Genomic DNA, 21,246 nt, shown 5'->3' with positions numbered 1-21,246 from the left:
TGGTGGTCGTCGCGTCTCACAAGCACTTTCTAGGTTGTCGGTCCACGATGTAACTATAGATGTCAATACAGTGAAATTCCAGTAGGTCAAAGGGAAGAACTTATCAGGAATCGAAGACCTGCTCGACTCTGCATAGCCAAGTGATGGTAATGGAGAACAAATTGCTGGGGGAAGAGGACGTATTTATAGGTTCTCGGCTCCTGTAGCACGCGGGCTCTACTAGAGAGCAAACGTTGAACACGATGTCTATCCTAAGTGAGGCCTGTTGCAACCCATGCCTTCATTCTACCGCAACTATTAGCAGCGAAATTCGTGGTGCGATCTTAGATGCTCATCGAGAAAACATGCTAAAGTCATGTTGAAAATGAGTCAAAGTGAGTCGGTTAAGAAACGTTGGGTCACTGTTGAATCACGGTCTTAATATTGAGGCAACGGAAGCTGTGCGTTCTTTGATTTTACCAAGAGCGCTCACATTTTCATCTAAGGAAGATGGAAATTTTCTGGCCTCGCTCGAGTGTTGATTGTCTGAGCTGTGTGTGGTTCTGTTCGTTCTGTTCGTCTAGGCTGCGGAAAGCGTCAGGCCACGGTCGTGCGCGGGCGCGGGTACGTACTTGACCCGTCAACCCGTTGAAGCTTGGCCGTCCTTGTTGACGAGAGTCAACTTTTGAACTTGTGATCATGGTTGAGATGGATACCTTGTTTTTTCGATTTTCTTTTTCAACCCTCTAGGTTTTACTCTATTTACTTTTGGAATTTCTGAGCTCTCAAACAAATGTGGAAAATGCGTTGTGATTGAATATATATCTCCCGGTCCGTTCATCACCAGAAGCCACTAATATGAGGCACATTCACCAACCATCAACACCACGAGACTGATCACCAGCACCATCATTAAACGGACTGCTAACAGAGTGCTGAGATTGAAATGCTGACTACGCTGATTGACTTTCATGGTGAAAATGAGACTGAGTATCTAGCCGCCGATGTCTTCTAGTCTATAAAAGCCTCCAAGAATTGGTGGACATGCTATTGCCCAGATATTCGACTTTCCCCTGCGATCAAGATTGATGCCCTTAACAGCACACCAGACCAGGAAAAAGAAGGAGAACAACAGCCCAGTGCATTGCCAATCGTTTCTGAAAAAGAGAATTCGCAGGAGGCTTCTGATAATGTCCCTCCACTGGTAAGTATGGCGGCTCAGCTTCCAATGCTCTTGCTGACCGTCGCAGCTCTCTCCCTCGCAACAGGAAGCAGAAACAAGACATACCTTGGCGACCGAGCCCTTTCAACCTATTTTGAATGTGCTAGCAGACCTCGAACGCGACGATCCCAAGTTTGCCTTTCCAGCAAGTCGAATTGTCGGACTCTATCGACGCCTATGGGAGTCGTGCGTGTCCAAACACATCGATGGCCAGAAGCTAGAGCAGAGCAATGGGATCTTGAAGGAGGCTAGCAGTCACCTGACTAAAGAGAGGGACGGACTTCAGCTTCGCCACGACAAGCAGCTGTCTCGGCTGCGCTTCTTTGAGCAGGCACTGGAATCATCTCGGGGTCGATTGACTAGGATCCTCAATGACTGGGATCACCCTTGCAGACTCAATCTACCAGGGCTTTTGGACAACGCAAGAGAAGAGTGAAGCATTGCATGTTTATATCTGTCCTATGTCTTACTTTAACAACTTGGAGATTCCGGAGTCGAGGACACAGGAAGACTTGGAGGGATAGAATATTCATTCTGGGGTCTTCAAACGAATGTTAGCGGGCTACTAAGCAGCGAGTATTGGATGACATTTCACTTAGTTCTCTATTCTGAGTTGCCTGTCTCTAGAGTTCAAGACCTGTGGACGCTCGCAGCATGCCGATGAATCCCCGCAGCATGGCCTCATTTTGATCTCAGTGACATTCGTGGAGCTTGGATTAGGCCTGAAGATGATCGCTGCAATGGTATTCTGTTGTAGGATTCAAATGAGAGGTATGACTGGACATGCTGGGTTTGCAAAATCCCTGCTACAGTAGAGCTGAGGCCCCTTTGGTTCGTCCAAGGGATTGAGGGTTTTGACTCGAGAAACCTGGGAGCTTCCCACTTCGCTGGACAATTTGCAAAGGATCAGCATTTGATTCGTACAAAGAACAGAAGGCTCATCGTACGCTGTTGGCTCTTACCAGCCAGAAGGTCAAGATTGGGGCCTTTTAGAGGCAGTTCAGTGAGGTTGACTGATAACTGAGGGTATATCTGAGATATGAAAAATTTCGTGTAGGCACAGATAGAGAGCCAGCATCCTCTTGGATGGTCCAGTAAGGATGGAAAGGTGTAGGCACGGTAGAGGTTGATTGGGGAACGTCAGCGTCCATGTTTAAGCGAGAGGTCAGCGAGAGAGAAGTGCGGGATGGTGGCCCGCTTTTAGTACGAGTGAGGGAGCAGCTACAGGGTGAGAATTAACTAGCCTTGAACTAAGCAATGGCTGCATGGGTTGAGATAGAATTGCTGGTGCCTTTGACGCACAGGCGGCGCTCCCGCAACGATTGCCACAAAAGCAGTCATTATTTGAAGGGGCTGCCCTTCTTTGGCTTGCTCTGCTCCACTTTCCAGGCCAGTAAGTTCTTTTCTCCATGGTGTGGAACAAGGGTTGGTTTATTATGATGGAATCTTTTTATTGAAACGCTGTAACTGTTGGTATCACCAGCTAGGTACTGTGTACACAGTTAAGTGGACAGTGTTTATGCTCCTAAAGCGAAAGTTGATTGATTCATGTCAAATAGATGTAGATATTCCTCTTCATGTCAGGTCAGGTCCTGACCCAAGGTACCCCTTAATCCCATGCACGGACACTCGGCGGTCACAACACCGGAGCCGCAGCTCCGCGCAAGAATGCGTACAGCAAGAAAGGGATGTTATATCCCGACAGTAACAAAAGATTCGACAAGTACAAGTACAGCTAACTGATTGGCACAGCCATCGAGGAAAAGTCCAAGACGATAATTGACAACCTTATACAGAATAGGAGAGGAAATATAAGCATAAATATAAAACTGAATCGATCGTACGCATGATACTCATGCCATGGTATACACATTCCAAGGTCTAATGATACAGATAATGGTTAGAGACAATAAGGAAACCAAGAGGAAGGAAAATGGTGGTGGTGATGCATGAAAACGCGCCATAATAAGTATCAATATCAAGCGGAACCCTTCAAGCCAAGCGCCGCGCCTGTAATGCCATTATTGTACCGTAAATTCTAAGCGTCCGAATCTGAATCTGTCATGTAGTTCTCAGGGACCATCAGGGCAGATTTCTCCTCGCAAGTCCCATCTTCCAGGTGGAGATCGCTGGACCGTCGATGTTGCTTGTTTTTGTGGAGACCCAGGCGCACTGAGAGTAACATGCAGACGTAGCCGATGATGAAGCCCACTAGGCAAACTACCAGACCTGCGGCGGCGCCCAGGATGGCAGGGAGAATGACTGGGCGCGCCAGGCGCATAAAGGTCCGGTCACAGTCGTGGCGATGGGGGTGGCCGTGGCCATGGCCACGGTGTGAGTAGGCCGATGGGGACCAGTAGGGAGAGAAGATGAATCCGACCTGGGTGGCTTCCTCGATGTCGTCGGTCTGGGCGGTATTGCTGGGACGTGCTTGCGTGGATTGCTCGGTCGTGGCGCGAGAAGGCTGAACGGGAGACGAGACCTCCTTGTTCTCCTTCAGTTTGTCGGTGTGGTTGATAATCCCCGCCATCTGGGTTTGCCAGAACTTCATGTGCCAAGGTCGATCGTGGCCCTCGCGATGGCCTTTCCCGGGTTCCATTTGGATCCGCGTAACCCGCTGACCGCCATCGGGATGGGCGAGCAAATCCAGTACGACAGCGTTGGGAGTGACGGGTTCTCCCTGGAAATCCATTAAATCGACACGCACGCGCACAATCTTGGAGGTCGCGCCAGCTTCTTTGGAAGAAAGTGGCCGGGCATGCAGAGAGTAAGAGAGTTCTAGATCATCCTCGCCCACACGAGCGTTTGCCTGGCCTTTGAATTGAGGCGCATGTAGTTGCATGGGGATTGTCGGCGGGAAGATCTGATCGTTGTTGGCATAGAGGGACCCATTCGTCACGGTCCATTTGAGAAACTTGAATGTATATTAGTTTTCGAGATTGCCATTAACGGGAAATTGCGGAGATGGCTTACCAGATAGGCATCCGAATCATGTTCCGGGCTGAGTGACGGGAGATAGGGCAGATGCAGTTCGTGAGCGGTTGAGAGGGGGATCGACGATGCGATCGCACCGACCAAGGAGAGGATCGACCACAGATGCAACCGCATGATGGTCGAGTGATATCGATAAACCCGGCGACTAGGCAGTGGAGAATGGAGATGAGGTGAAAGTTAGGATGATCCCAAATGAGATCGAGATGTGACGGACGAAGTTGCGACCAAAGAATGAAGTCGTGGTTATGGTTTTAGGATGGTCGATGAATAAATCCCGAGGGGGAGAAGCAGGGGAAAGTAGAGAAAGTAGCAGATCCCGTCGAGGAGGGGAAGGATGGAGTAACAATAAGAGGGAAAAATAAGCGTGGACCCAAAGAAATAAGGTAAATTCGAAAATGGGAAAAATGACAGAATTATAAAGTAAGAATAATGAAACAGGAGTCAGAGAGTTGGCCCTACAGGGCGGACTAATGTAGGTGCCTGCCACCCAAACTTTGGTGTCGAAAGGCTCAAGCTGTATTGCTGAAGGGTCAGATCATCAAATGGTCATGATTAATCTAAAAGTAAAGTTCTCCCACGTCTAAAGTTTAACTGCGACGGAAGCTCGAAAATTCCGGCGAAACAGGCGGGACTCGCAGCAGATCTCATCTGTCTCTGCTAGGAGTAATATCACCTGAGCCATGTGGTCCGGACGGGCAAAATTGAGTCAATAATAGATTTCATCTGCAGAACAATTAGACTCCTCTCGATCGGAGGAGATTTAAAGTGATACAGTACTTTGAAAAAGTCGTGCCGATAATTGAACTTTTTCATAATCATCATTGTTTTCCCCTTTTTGATTCTGTTGCCCTGATTGGCATCTAGTGTATTTCCATAGCTATACAGGCCATTCCTGTTACAACCTCATAGTTAGTTATCGCTTCAGCCCCGCTTACAAACAGAGTACAATTCCATGGTAACGAAATCCACGACGGAACGGATAACACGGCCGAACGGATAATCGGCCGCCTACAAAACTCACTAATTTTTCCGGATCCTCGCTACGCTAACTTCTAATATACCTGTTACTTGGACCTGCACTCTGACACTTTCGGTAGGCCAAACTGCCACCTTCCTATCGCTATCACCCCTCTTAATAAACTTCGACGGCGGCCTAATAGAGTACCCGCTTCGGACCACTCGGATATTACTGATGCCAGCCTCACCAAAGGATATGGAATGTGTTCTGGGGATTATGCTCATTTGTTGAACGGCCGTCTGACATGAGTATGTCTTTATTCGCTCGAGCTTTTGCATCTCTGGCGAAGTACCGCTATTTTATTTATATGTGTATATGTATATTTTTCTTTATTTTACAGTGAAAACAGTGAATCATTTGATAAGGATTTGAAGAGATGCGGGGTAGCCTGAATATATTCGCTAGTGAAAGTGTCTTTCCCTAGTGCCGATAGAAGTGGCAGGAGCACGGCGTTATTGAACACATTGCTTGAAGCAAATGACTGGGCTAATTAGAGTTCTCGAAGTTCCGAGCCGTGTGTGCGGTGAAGATGGAGAAACAAGGCCTTGACTCAAGCCGCCCCCCAAACTTCTGTGGTTAGTTAAGACTTCTCAATCTAGCGATAAGCGAACTACAAATTCAAACCTCAAATTCGCCCCCTTACCCCACTTCTTATTTTGTTTGCCACGTGGCGCGGTGGTGGAGCGGTGGTGGAGCGTTCATAGAGAATCCAACCTGGCGGATTATCGGAGAATTTGAAGTTTATTGTTACAAGGTTTAGTTGCAGCCCTAACTGTAGCATTCCAGAAACCCATTAGATCTGTTACGTACTACGAAATAAAGCTCTGCTTTAGGAGCTTGGGCATTTAAGTTCAGTTTGTTTATATTAAATTTTCCATGTCGCGAGAGTGAGCTGGGCATTGCGTACGTACTGAGACAATTTCTACTTACGTTCATCCTGCTTATTTCGCACCATTTTATGTCTTATCTTAAGGCTAGTGGGCTGGGTGGTCTACTAGTCTCCTAGAAAGCTTAACTAGAAGGTCAATCAATCAATCAATATCTTTGACCCGATCTAGCTTCCTCCACATACAGGTGCTATGTAGGGGTTTACTCTCTTGCTTAACCAGCAGCAGACGCAGGGTAAATGCCACGTGCGTGCGTACAAGAAGGGAAGAAATGCAAACGCAGCAATCAAAGCCAAATGTGCTAAACAAAGGAAACATGCGCCTCTAAGGACTTCTACTAGCATATCACTTAAGTCCATGAAAAAATAAGAGAGGAAAAAAGAGAAAAAATATTACTTAGTATGCTATCTTCTAGTCTCACTTGATACGATGTTAACCGTGAGACATACTAGGGTTAAACCTCTCTTGATCCGAGATGATTAGCTGTAGCTTCTACTATCGAGTGGGTATTCTGCTACGCGAAGATTATTATCGCTAAGAATGCGCCCAGCCCGGAATAGAACCATGCGACTTTGAACTGGGCTTCAGGTTGGGCCACCACTTAGTTGCAGGCTAAGCTCGGCGTATTCACCCAATGGCTACGTGCTCCTATTCACAAGTTGTCATCAAGTGGGTCTAGGATGGGACCATCAAGCCAACCATTCGCCCTGGACCGATCCACAACCCCCTCTTTCTCACCGCCTTGAAAAGCTTGCAAAAGCTTAGCATCAAGTTTATTTCAAAAGCGAGACGCTGCCGGGAGACACCTTTACAGAATTACAGAGTCAGCTGATAGCCTTGTACGAGGCACTCACTAACGTATTTCACAAGTGAGCCGCCACCACAAGCGAGCCGCCACCCTACCTGAAAACGCGTCGAAAATTAGCATCTATTCTAACCATTGCTACACAGGCACAAATGGAGACGGATGAGATATTTGGCCCGCACGGGGCACCTGCGGTCTGAACACTGGCGATGTAGGCCTCGTTGACGGAGGGCTACAGCGCCGTGAGGGCTGCAGGCGGGCCCGTGGCACTCCGTATATTCTAGGAGGAAAAATAGCTATGCGGGAGCATACGTGGTATATACATGAGGGGGTTCCGCGGTGGGCGGGAAGAAACCGTCGAGAGAGAGCCCGGCTCTCCCTCGAAACGGCGATGTTCTTTTCGAGGGAGGGGAAGGCCAGGCGATATTTGTGTGCGATGTCCAGCACGGGATATCGTGGGCCCGACGCAAGGGGCTCTCACGCAACAGTTCCAAATAGAACCTATCATTTATTGATCTACATGCGTTTCCACTCTAAGTGTTTACTGATTCTTGGCAGCCTGCTAAGCCGGGATACCCATCAACAGAGCTCTAGCCGTTGTTCTTTTTTAGATGGCAGAATTTCGGCGAAATGGAAGTAATCTGGCGAACGAACTGGGAGTTAAGTGATTGATCACGGTTGGAGGCTACTATTCATCGCATTATTACGCGTAGTCGGAGGTCCGAATAGCTTCAGCATTTTGGCACGTTGTCAGCTTCCCAATTCATAATAGCTGATATCGTGCAAAACCCATGAATTACTTGCCACCCCACCTGTTCATTATGGGCTGATAAAACTAAAGTGTTTTGACTCGTCGTATGTCCTGAGGTTCGGCTAATACCTGGTCGCAACCCTAACTGGCCCATTTCCCGCCCCCTGTCCTAGATATCTCCAATTCCTAATCGCCATTTTCTGGAAAACTAGGACATTGGGCATACTCCGAAGCAAATGGGGGTTCTTTAATATAACTTGCCAAAATTTGGGGCCTATCTGATGACCATACACCTTTGTAGCCTGCCGATGAAGTTCACCTACAGTCTGGCATACGACTCGTTTTTGTCCAATAGTTAAGGAAAATCCCTAGCCGGCAGTCTGCCTGACTGCAGCTGCCCCCGTGGAATAGAGTCACAGTAGTCCGAAAAGTAAACACAAGTAACAATGTTTGAACACGAAGAAATAAACCAAGTACATGAATGGGTGTCCTTATATATCCTTCACTTCCTTCTCCTTGGTATATCACTGAGGGTCAGATACTGGAGCCACTGTATACTCCCAGATATACTCCCGTGGAGTGGATCCAGAGTCACGATCACGTGGTGTATACCAGCTGTTTGGGCGTCATGTGAGGTATTGTAGTACTTTTTCGAAGTTCTCAACATCACGCAGAGCAGCATACCATGGCAGGGTTGTGCATCTATGCGCGTAAACTCCGATCGTTCGTGTCGTCAGTAGTAGGGGAAGGTATGGTCTCCTAAGTAGCGTCGCACCAGTGAGACATCACCTCTCGTGAATTATTAGCCATCATCTTCGTGATATCATTGTGTCTATCTGCAATGGAGCGTCAGTTACGTTTAGCTAAAACAGGCACAGGTGTGTTTCGTGAGTCTCACAGGATGAAGGGTCGAAGCAATTTAGCCGCGCGTTATCCGGAGTCAGCTCATCCCCATCACAGCTGGTCGGCGTGAGTGATGTGCAACCGAGGGGGTAATGAGGAGTGATTGCATCTATATCATGCCGTGATGCTAGTTCTGTAACATCGATGTACGAGCGCAGTCGGTTTATTACTCTGGACGGGCGCTCCGAAAGTTCCTTATATGTCCAGCCATATGCTATGAAACCTTGAAGAATCAATGCTGTAGCCACCTTGTCTAGTGAGCAAGCTTTCTCCAGAATTTCAGGCTGGTGCAACCTGAGGTACTCCAGTAGAAGAGAGACATCTCCCTTACTTAGTTTCCTTTCCCACCTGTTTCCATCTAGTCAGTTGCAACGTATGGAAGGCATAGTAACACACTTACACTGTGTTTACCTGGCTACCAAGCATGAGCAATAGCCCAGGTCCAGCATCCATCAGAATTTGCATGTATCGTTGGCCAGCCTTACGATCGGCTTTCACAGCGTCTATGGAGGCTGATATGCTCGCTGCCTGCAAAGACAGAGCTGCAGACTTTCTGCCACGGCCACGGGATAAGCGGAGGAGGTCAGAGGTGGCCAACTGTTCAAGATCATGTTCCAAGAATATGTGACAGAGGCGACTGGCACAGTCATAATCTTCGCGGCCACGCTTTACCCGAAGAAAACCATGGAACAGTCGCTGAAAGCGAGCGACTGGACCTGTACCAACGCCAGAGAAAATTCTTTCCCGAGTGGACCAAAGGTTCGCGTACCTTGTTCCGTCGGGTTCCATGACATTGATTAGACCCTGGAGCGCTCTGGCTAGATAGCTTGCCCTTGAGTTTCGAGACCCCAATCTTGCCCTGAAGAAAGCCGCCGCATTTGTATGTTTCTCCAGAGGAGCATAGGCCGCATCAGTAGAGCTAGTCTCAATCACCCTGTCTGGCCGGGAGGAAACGGATGAAGGGAATTCAGAAGCAACCAGCGACAAGCTGGTTGTCCCTAATCCCTCCGGAGTGAACGGGAAACAACTCCTTTCTTCCAGACCAGCTACAACAGGGCTTGATGCAGCTTCAGCTATGAGGGGGGTGATATCAAGCGAAAGACTCTGTTGACAAGATTCCATAGACCTCTCTATTTCCAAGGCCATGGTAGCTTCCCCTTCTTGATATGATGGCGAGCTGAAGAGGATCCGTCGTTCGATTTCTGTGCATCGGAACACAAAGCCGCGAAAGCACCCAAGTAGACCCTTATAACGCCGTTCAGTTTTAGGAAATAAAAAGTGAGGGTGCCATACTCACCGGTGAGTCGACAATAAGAGTCGGAGAAAGCGTCCCGAGTATCCGGGCTATAAGTTGCCCGTTGGGTTCATAATCCATCAGAATTGGGTACTGCTAGGCCGTACAAAACAAATTGAGCGGGGTGGAAAAAAAGCCGAAGAGATAACCAGAGCCGCAAAGTCCGTTTTTATAATTTTTTTGAACTGAATTATTCGTCCAAGTTTGAGAGACAATGACATTGAGTGAGGGAGGTATAATTCCTGACCAAGTTAACCGCGTTGCTCTGTATTTATTTACCCCCTATCCCAGATCAATGTGAAACCTATATAAATGCACTTGTGGAGTTGCAGCTTTAATTGGAGCTGACAGGTTGCTTTAGTTAAATTAAAATGCTGGTATTCAAACCTTCCCGCCACATTCGGTGGGATCAAGCCATGTGGAGCTCTAACATAGAGTTTCTAGTATTGCGCCCTGCTGTCTGAAGAAAACGCGGAATTTATGAGTGGAACTGACCAGCCGGTCAAGCTAACGTGCGTATAAAGACAATAGTAAAATAAGTTATTGTTCCACAAATGCTACGCTAACTGTGTTCCTTCGGTGAAATATAAACTTTGGTTCGTAAGGCCCCGTTAAGGACGCTGAGGAAATTATTCGGGATTCGGAAGTGAAACGCAGCCGAGACTTCCGGCTACTGCGCACCGCCGTTACTACCGAGTCAGTATCTGTCAATGGAATGGCTCGGAACCCTCGGCGCAATGGCAGATTCTGTTCAATCTTTCCAACCGGCGTCTAACCGGGCAGAGTTGCTCTGGATGCCTGAACAAGCGACTTCAATTATTCGAAGCTCCCGCTTGCTTAGTAGCGATATTGCCTATCGAGAAGCACAATCCAATAGGCTAAGTAGATCCAGGGTATAACGAAGAATTATGGCTTCCAACTTCAACAGTAGGTTAGGGTTCCACACCGCCTGTGGCCAAAGACAATTATTACCCGTGGCCCAGCGACGGGTGTTTCGCTTTCTCTAAAGTGATACTTTTCTAGAGTGAGCTGCAAATTTCCAGTGTAGACACAAGAACGAGCCTACCTCTAATGTACTGCGGTTAGCCGGGGCAGAATAGTATACATTAGTGCTGCATTAGTAGCCGTGCCATTCGATCCGCCCACATCATGAACTCCACCGCCCCGTATGCGATCTCTGCGACGGATCGAACCAGCCTGATCGTTAGTCGAGACTCTTTTTATGTCTTGGATAATCCTAGTGGGCTTGATTCGACTATATATGCGCCTCACGATCAATGGACCGGTGCAGATTGATAATGTGGTGGTGCTTGCCGGAAGTGTAAGTATACCTACCTCGCCGTTCTTCCTCAGCACCCCCTTTATTTGAGAAAGGTAAATTACTCTGATAATTTTTGGGTTCAAGAGACGGCATGATGATCTTTTGTGCTCATATAGACTGAGTCCAAGTGCGAGGAATGATTGTTGATCTTGGAGACTAAACTGATCATGATCTCCCTGCGCGTGCGGGACCCAAGATTTAGTCAGAAAATTCTTGGGTCCCGTTGAGCCGGAACCCGCGAACGGGTCTCTGTTCGGCATTCGTCCATCTCCTGATTAGGTCATGGATTACGATTTCAGAGTATTGCGATTTGCAAGTCAATTTAGGGTGAGGTTAACAGATAATAGTCCTATCACTAGTGGTAGGCAGAGAATGCATTGTCTTCGATAGAAAGATGCTCTTCAGAATAAAAGAAGAATTATTAATAACGGGTACAAGAGAAGAGAGAAACAGAAAGAATATGTATAGCCACGCAAAAAACTCTATTAAGCAGTGTCTGGCCAAGGAAGCGCCAGTTCACCGCTTAACAGGCTCTGGGGGAGTGGCCGAAACAGACAGTTGGGTCAACCTCTGCCCGCCCCTCAGTACGAATTCCACACCCTAATATAATCAACCTCCATCTGAACAGCCTCGCCATCCAGAGTAGTGGCATTGGGTTGACCAGGCCAATTCCCACCCACGGCAACGTTAAGCAGCAAGAAGTGGCCCTTGTGTGCAATTGCCTCCCACGTAGCCGAATCATTGAATCTGGACCCTGATATCTCAAAGGTTTTCTTTCCATCAAGATACCATGATAATGTTTCCTTTTTCCACGTGTTTTTCCCCATATGTTTTCCAGCAGCCGTACGTCGGTCAACCTGAAAGCCAACAGTATGCCAGTCACAGCCCGTCCATGCCACACCACCATTTCCAATCCCATTATATTCGTTGCAGGGCCCTCCTGGTGCATACCCACAATGAAGTGTACTATACACCGTTGGCAAGCCGTTCACAACTTCCAAGATATCCCACTCCGACACATTAGGCCAACCAGAATAGCTTGGCCTAAAGTCAGTTCCTAGAGCCCAGAATGCAGGCCAGATCCCTCGTTGTCTATCACTGGGAGCACAGCCCGTTCTCAGCCTGCTCTCAATATAGAGTTTACCGCCTGCTGGAGCTGCAAAATCTGAGCGTCGAGTTTCAATTCGCGCAGACGTCCATGTACCGTTGGATGACAAACGTGGTGTGATTGCAAGAGTACCGAAAGGAGTGACATGTATATTTGCAGGGGAGTTTGTGTATATCTCAGCCTCATTATTTCCCCAATTTTGGGGAGCGTCAACAGTTGGGTACCTGGTTCCTAGGTCAAAGACCCACTTCTCAGACGAGGGCAAGCTGTATGGATGATATTCGAATTCATCGTGCCAGGTCAACTGATAATTGACAAGTTCAAGTGATATTGCAAGGCTAGGCAACAGAGGGCTGCGTTCCTCAACTGCATGGTGATGGCGATGAGAGAACCCCTTTCGGGCTGCTGTGGCACCGAGAAATAAATAGAAGACACTAATGAACGGCAACATGTTTCAAAAGAGTGACAAGATAAGGAGTGACGAATGGTTTTGATAAAAGAAAAGACAACTGTAAGGCAGGCTGAAGAGGCGATGGAGCAGTCTAGAAAGCGGCTGGGTCACGCCCTAATATATATCTGAGGTAGTTAAAAAAATTCCATCGTGCTCATTGAATAAATGAGCATTTCGAAAGAAGATCTGATCTTCATATTGAAACTCCGGAATCCTTGCAATTTTGCTGGCACCACATGTTGGTCTAATTATCCTGATTTAAACTTTCTCTATCATTTAGGTGCATGTCTGGGGAGGTAAATTTTGGTTGACACTGTCAGATGGTGGTTTTGATTAAGTGACACAATGTAAGCCTATATATAGAACATAGTCAAACCAATACAGTGCAGGCGTATCAGTACCCAGCTCCAACAAGAACAACTATCTCGGAATACGAAAGTTTGGGGTGGGGGAGAAACGAATTTAGGTTCTCCACTGAATTTCCGCTTTTTGACTGTTCAGAAACTGGGAGTGGTCAGTATGAGAAAGGGGAAATATTCTTGCAACCCCACTAAGAAAGCTGGGGCTCTTTATTGGACTGATGTACGGAGTATCCAGGTCCCAATTTACACTCCAATCGAAAGGGAATGATAACTGAAAGCAGTTGTTCAGGCACGTTCTCTCCCGGCATGTGACGGAAGTCAATTGGAAATTTCAAACTTTAAGACTGAGTTAAACCATTTCCGGTCGTAAAGGCGATCCGATGGAGGAACCCGCGCGTTAATGGTGAAAAAATACTTTCCTCTCCCTACGATTTTATAATTTAATTGCGGCCAGATCGGACGATTTTGGGAGCGGTGGCTGACTCGAATTGGATAATGGTATGCTTGGCGGGGTTGAAAATTGCTAAGTGGCGCTGTCAATACCCAAGACCGCCACACGACAGGGAATATGGCATCCGATAAAATTATTACCATTGTAGCTGTATTTATTTGTAATTCTTATACTGTACCGTTGAGCTGGAACTCTAACTATTCTCATTGGTGACTTGAGGAGTAACTCTGCAGTTTGGAAGCCAGATTCATAGAAATTGTCCTGTTCCTTGTGTGATACGACGAATTCCGGACCGCAATTTCTAGATGCCAATCCGGCCCCTGGCCCGAGTACTTGGTGCTAGGGGGAAAACACGTACACGGTAGAAAGAGGGAAACAGCTCGTTTGGAAAATTAAGCTTTTGATGAATGGCAGCGCTGCGGCCCGAGCGGCCGGCGCATCCTTGGCCTGTCGCGTCCTTTCTACACTGTAAATTCTCAGCACTCTCAACTCTGGCTGCCGCCCAAGTATACCCGCACTGCCCTCCGTGCTATTGGCCGCTACTCCTTCAGAGATAAATGGAGTTTCTCGGCGTCGTTTTCGTTCCGTCTCTTTTTTCTCCTTTGCCTTTTCCTTCCCACAGGTCGCTCGCTACACTCGAAGCATTTCTGCTGGTGCCTTTAAGTTTTTCGGTCCACTTTGGCCGTTCTTTGACAACTGTGGACAATATTCAGGCTTATACTACCGCTGCGTTTCGGAATAGGCCGGGACAATGACAAAATGACAGATAATGTTCCTCTTAATCTGGCAATGAAACTTAAGTAATTTGGACAGATACTCCTAAGACCACCATCTAGCTCTCATCTATGCATCAGGTCAGGCCGCCACTTAGAGCTAAGCTCGGCATATTCAACGAATAGCTGCGTGCTTCTATCTACAAGTTGTCAGCGAGTACGTCTAGTATGCGACCGCCAACCCAGCGTTCGCTGCGGACCGATCCACAACCCCTCTTTCTCACCGCGTGGAAAGGCTTGCCAAAGCTTGGCATCATCAATTTTATTCCGAAAGCGACTCAGCCAGATGCAATTGCCATTCGAGGATACCCGGAGACTGCGTGGGAAAAACAAAAGGGTACCAAAGGTTGGAAGTGTACAGTGACACCTCGTAAGTTCTAACAACACCCCGGCCCCATCAAAATATCTCCAATTTTCAATGCCCTTTTCTCTTGAATGAACTCGAAGAACGTTACCGGCGGATGGAACTCGCCACGTTCTGCGAGCTGTTCGCCCAGCTTCGCGAAACCACTGGCGAGCGCTGCGGCAGTGCGCGCGAATTCGTTGATCATGTACGGTTGCTGGTACATCGATAGAATGCCATCGCGCCCGGATCGATTGGCGATCGAGCACACATCGCGATCTTGCTGACACAGATCGGACCGGAATATGTCCTGATTGTGGATGCCATTCAGAATGACAAGGATCCGGTGAGTCCGACCGCGATCGGAAACCGTCTGTCTAATGCCGAACAGACGGTTCGGAGGAAAGAGTCTCTAACACCCTTGCAGGCAGCGTCTGGCCCGTCCGTCCATACGGTGCAGCAGACTGCCAAGAAATGCAACTATTGCAAGAAGCGCCGCCATGTGGCCGCGCAGTGCTGGAAGAAACAGCGAGAAGTACAGCCGTCCAGGGACCATGCCCTGAAGGCTGAACGGAGTGTTTCCGGCTCGCCAAGAAACAATTTACAAAATATACCATCAAGCCAGATGGGAGATTGGCAGGGCCCGCCGACTTCATGAGACCGAGGATCAATATCGTGAGGGCGAGGGTGACGACCCTTTATACCCACGCACCGCAACCCCGGTGGATCCTGGACTGGGCCGCCACCAGCCACATCTGCTGGGACCGGGGCTGCTTCAGTAGTCTGCGGCCCTACCGCGAGATGCTGGACACGGCGGGCGATCCAGTGGAGCCGAAGGGATTGGTACGGTGAAGCTCACGCCGCGGGGGAAGTGCAACCAACCGCTGGTGTTAAAGAATGTGTACTTCGCGCCACGCGTCGGGATGAACCTGATCAGCGTGCCGAAGCTGTTGCGAGGCCGCTACTCGGTGGTGGCGCACCCGCAGAACGTCTTTGTGCAACGCCGAGGACGGACGGTGGGGACCGCTTACCACGCGGAGGAGGATCTCCTGATCCTGTGGTGCCATGTGAGCAAAAGGTCTCGAGAGCGAGTCCAACTGGCGAGGGCGCCGACGACCCATGACCATGCAGATTCCCTGGAACCGCAGGCGGTGGTCATGGACGTCAACGAGTCTTGGGAGTTAAGTGACGCAGAATGCGCAACGTCAACCTCTGAACTCGGTAGTGAAGCTGTGATACTCGAAGAAGATGCGTGCAAAGGAGTGGACCAGGCCTCCGAAGCGTTGTGGCACGCTCGGATGGGACATCTGAACCGGGGAGACTTGAGGGTGGTCCTCCGGCAGACCGGCACCCCGTACCGCCCGCTGACCCAGGCGCAGCTGCTGGAACGCCGCAGTGCCCGGCGTGCATGTCGGGTAAGCAGCATCAGAAGAGGAACTCCCTGCAAGGCGGCCACGTCTGCACTCATCGAGAATGTTTGAAACGATCCATTCGGACATTATGGAAATGCCGATTGCCAAAGATGGCTCCAGGTACGTGATCACTTTTACTGACGATTATTCTCGTGGCTCGTGGGCATATATATGCCATGAGATGGAAGCATGAAGCGCTCCAGAAGTTCCGCCAATTTGAGGCCTGGGTGCATGAAGGCGCTGAGGTGGAGGGCGTAAGACGCGATGGAGCACGTCGGCCCCTTGGTCTTATCTGACTCGGCGGGCATAGGTTACTCGCCACAACAGTTTTCGAGGTTGGTGATGGGCTGCTCCTACAACGGCATGAAGATGTCAGTGGTTTTTGTGTTTGGGACACCAGACTTGGCACAGATTATCGGACCCGGCGCAGCAGGAGGCGTGACATTGCACTCACCTCATCGTGCACAACGAACGTCTGGGGCTTATGCATCCTGCTGTTGGCCCGCGGCATGGTCTGCAGTATTTCACATAGGACATGTTGCATGGTTTGAAGCGACAGGGCCAGAAATGGTGTGTAAGCCATGACTCTGCGTGGAGCACTGACGGAGTGCTGGTTCGGGCTCACTTTGGTGCGCTGTCAACGGTTTCCTGTCCATCATTAGCTTTTTGTCGGCGAGACAATGAGTGACTTACCTGTTCTGAAAGAAGACACCGGAAAGGGTTCGTGGCTTTGCGCGCCAATGGACGGAACGCATGGATAGTTCTTTCGCATCGTCTTTGAAGTCAGTCCAGTTTCGGAAGGGTCGCGTTGAAATCTACATACCTGTGCAAAAACCTCTTTTGCATCGATATATTCAGGGGCGGGACAGTGGTCGGCTGCTATGGTGGACAGATGTTCGCATAGCTGCTTTGACCAGCTAACCCCAATCTGCTTCTTGATCGGCTGGCATGGGTGGCATAGTGGACCTGGTGGGAATCTCATTCGCACAGGCACTTTCTAGCTTGTCGGCCCACGATGTACATCCCCTACCAAATGTTCCTTCCCACTCCACTTTTTCGGGTCCCCTCTCAAAATATATATATCAGTTACACAGTATATAGCACCACCATTTTATGGTCTATAATAATATAATTAAATTTCAGGGTTGCTTAATAATAGCACTTTCAAAAATTCGCTTAATATTTTGTGTAATACCCCTTAGCCTTCCGCACTGCCTTCAAACGTCTTCCCATGCTCAATATTAGCGTATCTATCTTTGCCTGATCTAATGCCTTCCAAGCTTCCACTAGGCATTTTTTAAAATAATGCCAGTCTGCCTCCGACCTTCCCATGCCAATAAGCTCCGGAAATAATGCAAAAAGCTTCACTTTTAACCAGCGCCATACCGGTTCAATTGGGTTCAAATCGGGTGAGTGCGCGGGCCAGTCTTCGACGTATACTCCGTGAGTTTCAAACCACTCTTGCGTGTCCTTCGCTAGATGAATCCTCGCGTTATCTTGCTGAAATACTAAATTAGGGGTGTAGATTGGCATCAGACCTTTTTCGAGCGTCGAAATATACGACTTCGCAGTATAACCCCTCCCCGACCGCGATTCTTTGTCCCGTTCCATAATTATTAATTCTGTTCGACCTCCTAGCCAGATTCCGGCTCAAACCATTTGTGAAATATCTTTAACGTGAGCCTTAGCATTCACAAGGTCCTTACGAAGGCCCTCCGAGGTTGTACGAAAGCACCATTGTGGTCCAAAGTTCGAGGTTCGTTGCACCGAACACTCGTCCGAGAAGATCCACGATTGGAAGCTTTCGCGTCGCCATTTTCGCGCAAATTTTAGCCTCTTCCTTGCAAGAGGAGGCTTAATTGGTATTTTCTGTTTCGATCGCCGTTTTCCGAGTCCGAATCGCTTCAAAATTCGACGTATAGTGGAGGGTGACGGATGCTGAGCTGTAGCAGCACTTAGCTGTTTATAGGTCCAAAACGGATGCCGACGTGCCTGTAAATAGAGATGAGAGCAAGCGCGCTCACTAATAATAGCGGGACGGCCGCTTTTTTCGCGATTCTCTAGCTTTTCGCCTTCTGAATAGCGTTTTAGCGTATTGTAGATTGTACGCCGAGAGCAGCCAAAGTCATTAGCTAATTGCACTTGCGTAGCGCCATTCTCGTGAGCATAGATAATAGCTGACCTTTGGGACGTAGATAGCTGCGCCGTTTTGCTACTTTTTGGTCCTAATTTCATTACAATCGGAGCAATAGGGGAGGTGTAGGAGTGAAAAAAAAAACTTGGGTTGGTTGTTGGGCCAATATAGTGGGGCGGAGTGGGAAGGAACATTTGACTAGTATCTGTATTCATAGATGTCAGTACAGTGGAAATTTCAGTAGGGTTGAAGGGAAGAACTTATCAGTTTCCTCACACGCAAGGCCTGCTCGACTTTGCGTGGCCAAGTGATGGAATTGTAAAACAAACCTTGTGGGGAGAGGACGTATTTATAGGCTTCTCAGCTCCTGTCGCGTACGTGCTCTGCTAGGTGGCAAACGTTGAAAGACACAATGCCTATCCTAAGTGAGGCCTGTTGTAACATATACCGCAACTATTTGCAGCAAATTTCTTGGTTTGGCTTTAGATGCTCACCGAGAAAGCATGCTAGAGTCAAGTAGAGAGTGAGTCAAAGTAACAGGAATATCCTGTATAGCTAGGGAAATACAATGGATGTACTAGGCGATTGGCGCAACGGAATCAAAAAGGGGAACTACCCAAAATGATGAGATCAAAAGAGTGTTGATTCCTGTCTCCTATCTACTGGGATCGAGGGGGTTAAAATAGCCTCGAGAATACCTGGTATCGAATCCTCTAGAATCCCAGAGGTACCGTTTGGGTCAATACGATGCTGATCACCATTTTCCTGACAATTTGTATTGCCTGGCTCACTACGCTTGCACTTGGTCTGTATAAGTGACGAAATTCCCAAGAAGGCTAATCCTACAGTAGTGCTCTGAAATCATGCGCCATATAGCAAGGTGCGATCCTTAGCAGTTGATACTCGCACAGTAGTGCCACATCTATCGACTTGCGATATCCCACTCAACGAGAAACTGCTATTTGTGATTGCGTTGGACCAGAATACTACGGCAAGCTTTGGCTGAACGCTGAGAAGAAATAATGACTATAATGCGCAAGAGAAGCGCGGCTTTCTCCACGAAACCCATAGCACAGATATTAGCAATATACGGATCGGACCGTTGGAAATGCGTTTACTTTACGGCAAGGGAACCCAGTGTGTAACAAATCCACAAGCCCGCGTGGCAGGGCCTTTCTCTCATCCAGAGCGTATCCGGGCGTCTCGGCCTGGAGCGGTGTGATGTCGAATACTCTACGGCTGTCTCGCCAGAAGTAAGAGTCCAATCTACGCTTATATTTATTTATGGCATAGTAAATCGACCATGGAGGTTGTGGCGGACTCTGCCGCTAATCTGCACCGAATACTGCCTCGAGCCGCCCGTGCTCGGATCTATTAGACAAAAGCACATAGCCCTCCCCTTCAGGGCAATTAACAGAATTGACAATACACACAGTTTGGCACGGTACATGTATAGTAAGAATGTGGCGAAATGCTTCTTCATGAACTATCTGCGTCTCGGCTACATTAAAAAGCCAGTCGTCTGCAGGAAAGACATGACTCGTAAGAGTTTCGGTCCTTTCCATACATAGAAGCTAGCTCACTCCATCAGTAGGACCTTGCCCAATCAACACACCCCAATTGTGAGACGAAGGGCTCATCTCAGTTGGTGGTAGGTAGTTCATGTTGAGTACCAAGCGGGACATTGTCATTGTTCGATTGGGAGATGCTGGGGAGCATATCGTGGCCAAGCGTACCCGCGCCGCCCTGATCAGGCCATTCTGCCTGGATCATTCCGGAGCCTGGCAAATAGGATGCCAATCGTCTGTTCTGAAAGGTGTCGATCGTGCTCCAGAATCGAGTGGTCGCGGAAACCAGCTCTGCGTGTGCCTGATCCAACACCAGCTGTATATCATTCCACGGGACCTGATCTTGCAAAGCGGTGTTCGTGGATTCCACTTGCTGCTGCAATTGGCAAATCTCACGCTGAAGCTTCTGCTGCTCGGCTAATGCAGCATCCCTTGCCGTAACTGCGATTTGCAATTCCGAACCCTTTTGCGCTTTGTCGGCTTCGAGCTGGTCCAGCAACTGAGAAAGATCGTGGTTCTCTCCATCTCTCTCCTCAAGCACCTCTTGAAACTCCTCCTCAATATTGTTCATCACCCTGAGACACTTTCTATGCGTCGCTTTGTCGTTTTTCCTTTTGGGCTTCTTCGTAATGGAGGATGTCTAGCATGGTCAGTAAAGAGTACATTGAAATAAAAGGGGTGCCACCGTGGCTATCCTGGCCATAGTGCAGTACGATTCGAAAGGTGAGCATCGGCGTACCGAAGTTCTGTATAATTTCGTCTCTGGTTTGCGTGACTTTCGCCTATCCTTGGTCTCAGAACCAGTAGAACGAAGGGAATAAGACGGTGCAGCACGCCGCCGTACGCCGTCAGACCTGAGGTCTGCGTCATCTTGAGGATGCTTGGGATTCTTTGCCATGTTCGAACTTTTGTTTTTCTCAATCAATAGTGAATCAACCAGGCACAGAAGGGATGAGAACAGTATCAGCAGTGACCTGCCGAGAATCGAACATTATATAGGAATAGGGAGAGGCCTAAACGTAAGATCGGAAACAGAGCAGGGCTCCTGCCAAGCAAGTGCGTCGGGACGAGAACCACGAACTCAAACGATTGAGGACTACTTTATATGCCGGACTCCGCGGAGCGTTAGCGCGAACGCACTAAACATCTGCCCTTCGATTTTACTGTCGGAGATGCGAGCAATTAGCCCGCACAAAGATGCATGTGGATACACAGTACCTTTTCACAGCATGAACAGGGCAGCCTCATATTATTACAAGTAATATCACGCATTAATTACGATGTTCTTTAGTGAATAAATTCAGTCCAAACAACAGGCTCAACAAGAACCAAGAGTACAATGGAACCCCGACAACGAGTAAGCAATGTGTCGTCCATATTGTGTGATCACTAGACTAGTTTATATGGTTTAATGAGGGTTCGGATGATAGGCTGCGAAATCGATGTTTTACGCCTGGAGTAATCACTACG

At 48.5% G+C, this 21,246-nt stretch overlaps 4 protein-coding genes across 4 annotated transcripts; 1 reads left to right on the top strand and 3 right to left on the bottom strand.

Moving 5' to 3' along the window:
- Positions 1-3,239: 3,239 nt before the first annotated feature.
- N7446_012649 (uncharacterized protein) lies at positions 3,240-4,309 on the bottom strand (the record flags this gene model as incomplete). Its single annotated transcript, XM_058521391.1, has 2 exons — positions 3,240-4,115; positions 4,175-4,309. The coding sequence occupies 2 exons, from the start codon at positions 4,307-4,309 to the stop codon at positions 3,240-3,242; spliced, it is 1,011 nt and encodes a 336-aa protein (XP_058366757.1).
- Positions 4,310-11,755: 7,446 nt separating this feature from the next.
- N7446_012648 (glycoside hydrolase family 16 protein) lies at positions 11,756-12,733 on the bottom strand (the record flags this gene model as incomplete). Its single annotated transcript, XM_058521390.1, has 1 exon — positions 11,756-12,733. One exon carries the CDS (start codon positions 12,731-12,733, stop codon positions 11,756-11,758), a length of 978 nt encoding a protein of 325 aa, XP_058366756.1.
- Positions 12,734-14,780: 2,047 nt separating this feature from the next.
- N7446_012647 (uncharacterized protein) lies at positions 14,781-15,444 on the top strand (the record flags this gene model as incomplete). The annotated part of the gene is made up of 4 exons (XM_058521389.1): positions 14,781-14,870; positions 14,895-15,008; positions 15,090-15,237; positions 15,284-15,444. The coding sequence occupies 4 exons, from the start codon at positions 14,781-14,783 to the stop codon at positions 15,442-15,444; spliced, it is 513 nt and encodes a 170-aa protein (XP_058366755.1).
- A 108-nt stretch (positions 15,445-15,552) lies between these two features.
- Positions 15,553-15,783, bottom strand: N7446_012646 (uncharacterized protein; the record flags this gene model as incomplete). The annotated part of the gene is made up of 1 exon (XM_058521388.1): positions 15,553-15,783. One exon carries the CDS (start codon positions 15,781-15,783, stop codon positions 15,553-15,555), a length of 231 nt encoding a protein of 76 aa, XP_058366754.1.
- Positions 15,784-21,246: the final 5,463 nt, after the last annotated feature.

Source organism: Penicillium canescens, assembly GCF_028828765.1.
Source record: "Penicillium canescens strain IBT 15451 chromosome Unknown utg000010l_segment0_segment0, whole genome shotgun sequence".
NCBI classification, from domain to species: Eukaryota; Fungi; Ascomycota; class Eurotiomycetes; order Eurotiales; family Aspergillaceae; genus Penicillium; species Penicillium canescens.
Note: the sequence above shows the minus strand (reverse complement) of the source record. Positions and strands in the feature narration are given on the sequence as shown.